Consider the following 11,760-nt stretch of genomic DNA (forward strand, 5'->3'; position numbering starts at 1 on the left):
GATATGAATACAATTTCATTAGACGATTTGAATAGCTCTATTTGAAAAGTTTTCATTCGGTTAAATCGACAGAGATGATCAAGTCTGTTTCTATGCGGTGCATCTGCATAAAATATAATATATTGCGAAGCAAAAATAAATAAATAAACCGTGCTTTATGGTTGTATGGGGTGTCTAACAGCATTCAAGTACATCAATTGAACAATAAAATAACAAGGTTATCAATGTATTAAAAATAATAAAATATAATAATAATAATAATCATCGGGCGGCTCTGTGGCTCAGTCTTTAGCACTGTAACCTCACAGCAAAAAGGTCACTGGTTTGAGTCCCGGCTGGGCCAGTTGGCATTTCTGTGTGGTCTTTGCTTGTTCTCCCATGTTCGCGTGGGTTTTCTCCGGGTGCACCGGTTTCCCCCACAGTCTAAAGACATGAACTATAAGTAAACTGAATAAACTAAATTGGCTGTAGTGTACAAGTGTGTCTGTGAATGAGTGTTTATGGGTGTTTCCCAGTACTGGATTGCAGCTGGAAAGGCATCTACTGTGTAAAACATATGACTGTAAAAACTGCTGTGGCGACCCCTAAAAAATAAGGGACTAAGCCGGAGGGAAATTAATAAATGAATGAATGAATAATAATCATAACATTATCTTCCAATATTTCATTTACAATCTATTCTTGCCATGTGACAATTACAGACACACACGTTGCGATATCGATTCTCAAACGATATATTAATCAGCCCCACATCATGTTACATTCATTTTTCAGAATAATGTTATTACAGCACCTGTAAGCCACACGGTGCATCCTCGAAATCCACCTCTAGTGCCAACGACCTGGCCACGCTTGTTTCTGCTCACATGATGGGCTTGATACGTCACATTGGTGGCTCTTTGCATCCCCTGCAGAAATTGAAGCAAACGCATCAATTTACTTAGTTGAAGGCAGAATATTTGGGTCAAAGACAAAAATTATTGGGAAACCAGTATTTTATCCAATAAGTTAAAAGGAAATATAAAAAAAAAATACAAATAAAAAAAAATTGCACCTAAAGAACTAAGGGTACGCAGAAGAGAAAAGATACGTTTTGACTGATGCTTTATTATTCCCATTTATGAGGGGTTTAAACACAGTTTTGTGGCAATAGTCTGTGAATATAATAGCTTCTAATGGTAAAAAAATGACTAGTTTTTTTTTATAATCACACCTTATAAAAACAGTCTGCAATAACACTTTGATTGACATCCTTCATTTATACGTGTCATCAGAGGGAGAAAGCCCCGCCATTAGCGATAATCTCACCCTCATTAGAATAGGAAGTTAGTCTTGTTTTTAAATCTGCCACAATGCTGACACACAGGCATTTGTAGCTCCGCCCTCTTTTAAAAAGAGCACAATTTCATTTGCATTTAAAGCAACAGTCGTTAAAATGACACAATTAAGTGTTAAATATTTTTGAGCTGAAACTTTACATACACACTCTAGGGACATCAGAAACCTATTTTATTTTGTAAAAAAAAGAGACAGTATGTCCCTTTTAAAGTGGGTTTAGGTCATATTTTATTTTTCATTCTTTTTTTATTTATTTTTTTCTTATGACAGTTTAATTTTTGTGTTTATTAAATTACTTGTACAATATTATTTCTAAAATATGTACAATGTTTTTACATGACATATCCCATACGCATCACAGTACAAGCTAGTAAAAAATCTGTCTAAAAAAGAGATCTCACTAGGTTTTTAGACAGAGATAAGTGCTAAGAACACATTATTTATAATTAACAATATACTAATATTTCCCAGAGATGGGTTGCGGCTGGAAGGGCATCCGCTGCGTAAAAACAAGCTGGATAAGTTGGTGGTTCATTCCGCTGTGGCGGATATATATATATATATATATTCATTCAAACTTTTTATATTATTATTTAAAACGTTGTGGGTCAGATTTAGCACAGTAAACAATATATTCACATTACGATTTGTATTACTGTGAGTTATCTGAATCAACGTTATATTTGTAAAGCAAATTGTCCCTCATATATTCCGTTACTCACCCAGCTCTCAGGCGCGTTGCTCAGTTTCTGCTTCTTACTCGAGTTCCCAGATGTCTCCATTCTGCGCTACAATTAACGGATAAACAAATAAATAGTGCGATATATATATATAAATATTCGCAGGAGTTGTTTCAATAAAACACCGGGTCCACTGTGTGTGTTACTCCAGGAGGAAGCGAAGAGGTTTTTCGGGCTGCGGCACAGGAAGTGATGGAGGCCCGGACAAGTCCCACCTCTGATGCGTGCAGTCTCCGCGTAAGACATTCGCATTGGTCAGAGGAGCTTTAAGGTTGATTCTAATTGGACAATTGAGATGTCGTTCACATAGCCGTGGCAACCAAAGCAAACAAGTAGGGAAAATAGCGTGGCCAATCAGGTTCAGGTTTATATATATATTCCCCATTGACCCAGTAAATGACGGTAAAGTCATTAAAGGAAAACGGTAAAGGGATAAGAGTTAGAAGACTGGTGACACATGTAAGACCAAATTGTTTATTGTATTAACACACACTCGCACACACTCACTATCTTTTATTACTTTTATTGTGGCAGCACGGGGCGCAATGGGTAGCACAATGACCTCACAGCGAGAAGAACGCTGGTTCGAGCCCCGGCTGGGTCAGTTGGCGTTCGCGTGAGTTTCCTCCGGGTGCTCCGGTTTCCCCCATAGTCCGAAGACATGCGGTACAGTTGAATTGGGTTAGCTTAAATGTCTGTAGTGTATGAGTGTGTATGGTTGTTTCCCAGTAAAGAATTGCGGCTGGAAGGGCATCCGATGCGTAAAACATATGCCGGATAAGTTGGCAGTTCATTGCGCTGTGGCGACCCCAGATTATTAAGGGACTAAACCGAAAATTCATGAACTTGTATTGTACATTTTAGTACATATTTTATTGTGTTTGATTGACAGTTTGTCTGTTTTCACTGTTTTTAGAAACTGGAGCATCCGTAGGAAACCCACGCCAACACGGGGAGAACATGCAAACTCCACATAGAAATGCCAACTGACCAAGCCGGGGCTCGAACTAGTGACCATCTTTCTGTGAGGCGACAGTGCTAACCGCTGAGCCACCACATCGCCCTATTATATTATATGATATTATAAGTACAGTTTTATGGTAATGTACATAAAACTGAAATAATTATATATATATATATATATATATATATATATATATATATATATATATATATATATATATATATATATATGAATGAAAAACAGTAGAAACTGACTCCTAAAATAATTTTATTTCAATTTCATGGCACATGCCGTTGCGTTGTACATTTTTATTAAAGAAATACTGCAATAAAATAATAAACCATTAAAACATTAAACAGAATGATAAGTTTACTTACCCACTATACCCACTATAATGGCAATATAGCACAGGACAGATAGCATAACTTTAAAAGTTTCAATGCTAAACATGAAATAAGAAAGCAATTTTCTATAAACACATATATGTTATCTGCATCTTTAAAGATCCCATGAAGTTGCTTTGAAATTTGCATCAATTGAATAAAAATTTTGACATAACGTAAACATAGAGTCAGGGCGGGACATATTGTAGCTCCTCCCCTTTATTAAAAACAGCTAATAATGTTTTATTTTTATCACAGCTCTGCCAGTGAGAGTAGTTGAGCTCAAGCGCATCAAATGAAAAGCAAATGATGGATTCAAAATCCCGCCTAAAGTATTGCGGTCGTGGTTAGAAAAATAATGCGCATAAACTAAATAGTGACATCATGTGTGAAATTATAACGCGTAAAACCAAAAACTAAACTCAAAATAATAAACAACATGGTCACGTACCCAAAAGATAATAAGCATGAATCAAAAAATGAAAAAGCGTTTGGACAATATCGGTTTTTCTGCTCATATTTGAATGTTTTGTTTGCTTACGGTCTTCTCATTTGCACTTGCTCCCACATTCTGCGCTTGCATTTCGAAAAGATGCAATGAGTGTTTCATTTAAATCACAGGCGGTTTTCAGTGTCATCATTGGTCCACTAGTTGAGATTGACAGTTGCTCCTCCAGCCAATCAGACGAAGGGGGAGTTCAAATATGAGCGAAAAAATTTATTTTGTCTAAACGGGTTTTCATTTTTGTTTGATAAGTTTTGGTATGCGACCATGTTGTTTATTATACTGCATTTAGATTCCCTTTCACGCATTATAATTTTATGTGCGACGTCAATATTTTAATTTAAGCGCATTATTTTTCTAACCGCGATCCCATAGAGAGCGAAGCATCTCGGATACTAGAGAGCATCTTATTGGTCAGAGGATTGGATGAGAAACTAAAGTATGAGGTGATGTCAAAAAATTGTTAATTTATTTAGACGAAAGTGACAAATTCCAAGCAATGGATGTTTATATCCTCTAAATGCAAATTTAGTGACTGTTTTGGAGCACATCAGCTTATATATCTTTATGACTAACATGCTGATAACTAACATCTAAAAAAAAACTGTGCAACAAGCAAAAAAGCGAAAACTAAACTCAGAACGATAAACAAGATCATGTACCAATAGATAATAAGGGTGAATCAAAAATGAAAACGTGATAGAACAAAATCAGTTTTTCCGCTTATATTTGACTGTTTAATGTGCTTACGGTCTTCTTATTCGCAATCCGAGTTTCATTTAAATCACGGGCGGGCTTTAGCGTCATCATTGGTCCACTAGTTGAGATTGACAGTTGCTCCTCCAGCCAATCAGACAAATGGGGAGTTCAAATGTGAGCGGGAAAAATTTATTTTATCTAAACGCATTTTTGATTAGCTTTTGGCATGCAACTTCTTTGTTTATTATTCCGCATTTAGTTTTTTACTTTATAATTTGACATTATAATTTTACACGCAATGTCAATATTTTGATTTACACTAATTATTTTTCTATCTGCCATTGCAATACTTTAGGCGGGAAATACTTGAAAGCATGTCAGAAGATTGGATGAGAAACCAAAGTATGAGGTGATGTCAAAAAAATTGTTCATTTATATAGGCGAAAGTTACGAATTCCAAGCATTGGATGTTAATATCTTTTAAATGCGAATTTTGTCACTGTTTTTGAGCACACCAGCTAATAGAGATCCTTATTTTAATCTTACAGGACCTTTAAGTACAGCGAGAAGAAATTGAACTGGGCCTCTCAGCGGCCTTCAATCTTTGATAATTTCTGAATATGTTGTAAAAATTGGTACTTTTACCACCAGGGACCTGAAAAGCCATCCCAGGCCTGACGACTACAGGTTTGATTGCCCCTGCTCCATTATTATTTTGCTTTCCTTGGCCATTGCTGTAATTCTTAGGGAAGTTCCCCATAGGTTTTCCACACACCACCCTCGCCTGAGTGTTTCCACTCATTCCTCCCGTATACGGTTTATTATTGCCTTGAGAATTGGGCAGATTCCTCATTGGTAAATACAGCCTCACAGGCGTACCGTAGTACATCCAACACAACTGCTTTTTGGGTGGTATTTTAGAGGTTGGGGCTGGCATTTGTGGTACTTGATTGCCTCTGATTGCTTCAGAAGGAGGAGTTGGGAAAAGACCGGCGGTTTCATGCTCCTCACACCCAACACCTCGCTCCTGATCCTGCGGAGTCACTTCATAACCTTCCAGAATCACAACATCTTCACCCGAACGCTTCTGAAGATCTGAATCCAGGAAGACAAACCTTGAGGACATGCCTGATGTAGGACTTTTATAAAATTTTTTATGTATTATAATGAGAGTATTTAGCATGACATTTTAGAATGTACTTACTGTGTTGACCTTGACGGCACTTAATATTTCTGCCTGAAAAAACAAAAATTAATACAAAAGACTTTAGAATATAATATTGCAAAGTACTTTCAAAAAATTCAGGGTTCAACAAAATTAATTTATGTCATCCCAATACAAATCGATTAAGTTAACGTAATGCATTTAAGTTGATTGAGCATAAAACAATTAAGTTGCCCAAAAAAATATCAAGAATTGTGTTGTTTCTGCTTATTTTAAATAAGTAGTTTGAACAAGCAGTAAAAAACATTTCTCTGAGTGTATTTATTTACAACTTTGGCATCTACGTTTAGCGCAAAATTGTAGACTTGCTATAAAATTAAGCATTAAGTTATCAAAGCAAGGCCCATTGGTTAAGTAATAAATTAACTAATAGAATTGTGAATGTGTATAAAACTTTTAATGAACTCATTCACAAGTGGGGGTGAAGCAGTAGGTAGTGCTGTCGCCTCACAGCAAGAAGGGCGCTGTGTTGCTGGTTCGAACCTCGGCTCAGTTGGCATTTCTGTGTGGAGTTTGCATGTCCGCATGGGTTTCGTCCGCGTGCTCCGATTTCCCCCACAGTCCAAAGACATGCGGTACAGGTGAATTAGGAAGGCTAAGTTGTCCGTAGTGTGTGTATGTGTGTGTGTGGATGTTTCCCAGGGATGGGTTGTGGCTGGAAAGGCAGCCGCTGCGTAAAAATGCGCTGGATAAGTTGGTGGTTCATTCCGCTGCGGCAACCTCGGGTTAATAAAGGGACTAAGCCGATAAGAAAATGAAATGAATTATTTACAAGTGTTTTCAGTTTATTTACACTTTTAAGTTGCATCTTGGGACCTTGATCTTTTTTGTCTAAAGTTTAAATAAGTGACTTTTATTAACATTGTTAGTACACTAAAAAAGTCCAGATTTTTCACAGTAAATTACATTAGTATCACTTTACAGTATTTAACTAATTTTATTGTGAAATTAAGGCAGGTTGCATGATTACAGCAAACTACTGTAAAATGAGCTATATTTTTTGCATGTTATTTAAAGGCATTCAATCTCTTAATTTCATTCAACATATACATTAATACAAATGAACGTTTATGCTAGTGTTGGCACTTTTTAGATATCTAGAAATGACAGAATGTTGTTGCAGCTCCAAAAACAATTTGGTTGCATCTTTAAAAATAACTTGAAAGAAAATCCTCCTGTTTTGAAATTACATGAATATCATAGTAATTTTTTTTCATTTTTGGGTGCACTGCTCTTTTATTTGGCTTTATAATGTTAACATGGAAATAATAAATACGTTTTAATAAACATAATTTTGTGCTTAGCTAAAAACAAAAGTAATTGATTCATAAAACCAAACACTGTTAAACACCCAAAATGATTTCAAAGTCAGGGTAAATGTCAGAATGAATAGCACAGGATCACTTGAATACACGCCTGCTTCACAGTAAAATATAGTTAATTCTACAGAATAATACTGTGAAAGCATCCTAATGGACTTTACTATCTTCTGTGCAGTAACACCGTATGGCTGTAATTTCACAGTAATTCAATGCACCAAAGTCACAGTAAATAACTGTGAACAACCTTACAGCAATTAGCTGTAATTTAGTAGTTTAGCCAGTAATTTACTGTGAATTTAAGGTAAACATTTGTACAGTGTTAAACAATATATAATAAATTACACAGTTGAAGGGAAAATTATGAGATGGATTTTTTTCTGTAATATTTCCCAAGAGATGTTCAACGAAGCACAACATTTTTTTTTTCATATTTTCTTCTTTCTTGAAGGTTATTTCCTTTAGTTCAGCTGGTTTAAAAGCAGTTTTTAGTTTTTAAAAACTATTTTAAGGTCAGTATTATTAGCCTCCTTACAAAATAGTCTACAAATATGTATCGTCAACATCCAAAGACAAAAGAAACTAGTTATTGGAAATATTAGAAACTACTTTTTTTATTTTATTATTTATTTATTTGAGAAAAAAAAATCTACTCTCTGCTAAACGACACATGGGAATTTTTTTGGGGAAAAAAATCAACTTCACAGAATCACAGAACAATTTGCTTTCAACTGCATTGAAATAAATGCACACAATAACAAAGGAAGTACTGACAGATCATGGTTTTTGTACTGAAATTAACCCAGACAACATTTTAAACTATAACTATGCAAACTCAAAAAACGACGCCTTTGACAAACGTACCTTCTGAGTTATATGTCTGTAAGGTGAAAACCAATGCAGCAAGCAGTCCGAGAGCAATGTTAACATCCATGGCTGCAAATGAAGCAGAGATCATGTTAACACCCCTTTATATTTGCTTTAATCCAGGACTTGTGGAGCGCCACAAATTGTGAAATCGCTCTAGGCATTGACTAAATGACTGCATTAGACACTTTTTAATTATGTCTGAATATTTTTTATATGTGGCCGCAGCATTCGCTGTTCTGACAGGTATTGTGAGAAAGTCAAACAAACCTGGATCTGGAGAATATTTCATATAATAAAAACAATTGAGGCTTACTTTGGATTTTTAATCATCCTGGTCATGAAATATGGTCACCACAGCTATGTACACAGAGGTTGCATATGCATTTTCATTATCTTATTTAATTATTTTATTTTTTTTGCGCTAATTAGTTTGTCCACAATATTACAACACTGAACTGGGCCAGCACGGTGGCGCTGTGGATAGTGTAGAGTTTGCACGTTCTCCCCATGTTCGCGTGGGTTTCCTCCGGGTGCTCCGGTTTCCCCCACAGTCCAAACGCATGTGATATAGGTGAACTCAATAAGCTAATTTGGCTGTAGTGCATGTGTGTGAATGTGAGTGTTTGGGTGTTTCCCAGTACTGGGTTGCAGTTGAAAGAGCTTCAACTGTGTAAAACATATGCTAGATGATTGGTGGTTCATTCTGATGTGGCGACCTCTGATTTATAAGAGACTAAGCCGAAGGAAAAGGAATGAATGAATGAATAAACAACAATTCGTACCAGACTCAACCATTCCCGATGGTATTTGGCATTATTATACATTAATAATGGGTTCAGTTTACAGTAAATGATCAATCTGTTTGCTAAAATATAATTCCAGTTTAGATACTCAGGCGAAAGTGTGACATTTGATCATGCTAATGATGCTGAAGAAAATGTTGATTCAGACGAAAGACATGTACTTCAAACCCTCTATGATCATTATCAGCGTGTGAGATGTCTTTCAACTTGTCTGAGGCTGCAAATGACTCATTGACGACTGCCTCATGGCAAAACATAGCCTTGCCCTGCTATTTCAGACACCAGAAAAACAATCAACTTCATTGCGTATTGAATGTCTGATTGAGTCTTGCCCCAGAATTGAGGAAATGATATGCTTCGTGTATGCTTTTATGTCTATTTGTTAGAGGTAAACACGTATTTTACTACTAGACTGCATTAGTGCTTGTTCACTTTACCAATTGTCTCACATCTTCCCAATTTATTTAGATTTTCAAACTGGATTTTAAGTGTTTTGGTTAAACCAACCAGCCACAATGCGAGTCACAAAATGACAAACTTTGATTTGAAGCAAACAAGTATATGAAAACGTTACTGAGAACTACAATCCCACGAATCATCGCAAATAAAATTTGAAAATGTTGGAGAAGTGTTATTCATTTAAAGTTGTAGGTTACAGAAACAGTACATTTATTTCAATATATTTACTTTAGAAAAATGAATAAGGGCGGCGCAGTGGTGCAGTGGGTAGCGCTGTCGCCTCACAGCAAAAAGGTCGAGCCTCAGTTGGCAGTTCTGTGTGGAGTTTGCATGTTCTCCTCGTGTTCGTGTGGGCTTCCTCTAGGTGCTCCTGTTTCCCCTACAGTCCAAAGACATGCGCTATAGGTGAATTGGGTAAGCTAAACTGTCCGTTATGTATGTGTGTGAATGAGAGTATGGGTGTTTTCCAGTGCTGGGTTGCAGCTGGAAGGGCATCCGCTGCGTAAAGCAGGGGTTCCCAAACTTTTCAGGCCGCGACCCCCAAATTGACAATGCCAGTGACTCGTGACCCCCAATATCCTCTGAGGTGGTTATAAATACAGAAACCTTGCATGCAATGGCACACACACACCAATGGACCCAAGTCTATTCTTCTTTTAATTTTTTTATGTATGAGAGCTTTAAATGGGCCACAAAGTTTAACCAGGTGTTATGAAATCTGCTGCATCTGACGCTATTGCTGTGTCTTTAATACAATGCAATTACCCCAGGGGTTGCAATCCAAGTAGTAACTATAAGCTACTATAGTAACTATATATGGTATAAATGACTATTTTTTTCTCTTCAGAAGGTTATGGATAAAATATGGTAATTCTTATGGTTTAATAAAAATAAATAGATTTTTGGAAACCACCAGGCGACCCCCCTTCATTGTCCCGCGACCCCTCGGGGGGTCCCGACCCCCACTTTGAGAACCATTGGCGTAAAGCATATGCTGGATAAGTTGGTGGTTCATTCCACTGTGGCAACCACTGATAAAAAAGGGACTAAGCTGAAGGAAAATTAATGAATATTTAAGTATTTCATTAGAGTAGGTGGAGCTCCTTCGCTTGCCTTGTCTCTCTGATTGGTGGAATTTTCTGTAGTTTATAATAAATATATTATGGGTTCAACAAAAACATACTGTACATGGCTAATGAAGATGAAAGCTATCAATTGGTTTCTCTTCAAAGCATCACATTTTCCATATTATTCCAGCAAATTTGACAAATATGCGGAAAATACTCCGATTAAATAGAAGAATATACTCAGTTAAAATAGATGGGTTAAAAATACCCCAACATATAACCCAACTATAGGTTATTATAGCACCTTCCCAACTTCCCAGGGTTATTTTAACCCAATGCATTGGGTTATTTTGACTGAATGTTATTACTATACTATTACTAGTACTACTAATGTCATAATTTTGGGTATGTTAATAAATAACATACAGTATTCAGAAATATTGAAAATGCTATGTTTGCATTACATTTAAAGTTTCAGACACTTTTGTTAAAATAAATCAAGAATCACAAACAATGAAGAAACAGAACAAAGTACAGAAAGTTAGCAACCGTGCAAGCAGAAAATCATGTGTTGATGGAGCAGAATATGGAGTTCTGTGCTGTGTGACTGTCCAGCAGCTGCAGCAGGCTTCACTTAGTGTCCACAATGTACAATACACTGAAAAAAAAATTATTCAAAGATGATTCCCTGGACTTACTCATTTTTTTTTATGTTAAGTGGTTGTAAACAATTTATTTGGGCTGATTTTAAACAAACAAATTAAGTTGAACAATATTAAATTAAATTTGATTGTTTAAATTCAACACAAATAAATTGTTTGCAACAGTTCTGCATGCAACACTTTTTTCAGTGTACATTTAAACCACATTTAAAAGCTTCTAAAAAGCAAAAACTGTAGACATGATTTAATATAGATTGGCTATGAATTGAGCGTTTGTATCATTAATAATAAAAGTGCTCATGAAATAAACACTACCTGGAGAGGTTATTTGATATGAAAAAAAAAACAATATTATTGCGTTAGAGCTTAAATAAACGTAACAATGTCAAAAAAACAGGTAAAGTATAGATTGGATATGCCACCAGCCAGAAGTGCGATATGTACATCAACTACAGTACCATTTTTAAGGACATTGTATTTATTTATTTTTTTGTATTTTGTAAATCAAAATATTGACAAAATAAACAAAGGGGTCGCGTAAAAAAAGATATCAATTAAAAATGAAAATGTGTTTAGACAAAATCTTATCGCTCATATTTCAATTCCCCTTCTGCTGGAGGAGCAACTGTCAATCTCGACTAGTGGACCAATGATGACACTGAAATCCGCCCGTGATTTAAATGAAACTCGCATTGCATCTTTTAGAATAATTTTGTCTTAATGCGT

At 35.9% G+C, this 11,760-nt stretch overlaps 2 protein-coding genes and 1 long non-coding RNA gene across 5 annotated transcripts in view; 1 reads left to right on the plus strand and 2 right to left on the minus strand.

Moving 5' to 3' along the window:
- papss1 (3'-phosphoadenosine 5'-phosphosulfate synthase 1) overlaps window positions 1-2,300 on the minus strand; it is a 42,556-nt gene extending 40,256 nt beyond the window's left edge. Inside the window, exons 1-2 of one of the 2 annotated variants that reach the window (NM_001128699.2) lie at window positions 2,061-2,300; window positions 794-908 (exon numbers count right to left, since the gene is read on the minus strand). In NM_001128699.2, the coding sequence (NP_001122171.1) occupies window positions 794-908; window positions 2,061-2,120 (175 nt within the window). In that variant the 5' untranslated portion in view covers window positions 2,121-2,300. The remainder of the gene's footprint in view (window positions 1-793; window positions 909-2,060) is intronic. The other variant, XM_087235922.1, reaches the window with a different exon arrangement.
- An 84-nt stretch (window positions 2,301-2,384) lies between these two features.
- LOC147837514 (uncharacterized) lies at window positions 2,385-5,794 on the plus strand. Its single transcript, XR_015477003.1, has 3 exons — window positions 2,385-2,537; window positions 4,985-5,038; window positions 5,178-5,794. It is a non-coding gene; the product is annotated as an uncharacterized LOC147837514 (long non-coding RNA).
- On the minus strand, window positions 3,293-9,053 carry LOC101885315 (uncharacterized). 2 transcript variants are annotated; one of them, XM_087237732.1, is made up of 3 exons: window positions 8,038-9,053; window positions 5,834-5,866; window positions 3,293-5,724 (listed from the first exon to the last, which is right to left on the minus strand). In XM_087237732.1, the coding sequence occupies exons 1-3, from the start codon at window positions 8,129-8,131 to the stop codon at window positions 5,183-5,185; spliced, it is 669 nt and encodes a 222-aa protein (XP_087093858.1). In that variant the 5' UTR covers window positions 8,132-9,053; the 3' UTR covers window positions 3,293-5,182. The 2 variants fall into 2 exon arrangements, with proteins under 2 accessions (XP_087093858.1, XP_087093856.1); XM_087237730.1 differs by having other exon boundaries at window positions 3,293-5,757; window positions 8,038-8,215.
- Between the last annotated feature and the right edge of the window lie 2,707 nt (window positions 9,054-11,760).

The sequence above is a fragment of the Danio rerio genome, chromosome 1, assembly GCF_052040795.2.
Source record: "Danio rerio strain M-AB ecotype USA chromosome 1, GRCz13ab, whole genome shotgun sequence".
NCBI classification, from domain to species: Eukaryota; Metazoa; Chordata; class Actinopteri; order Cypriniformes; family Danionidae; genus Danio; species Danio rerio.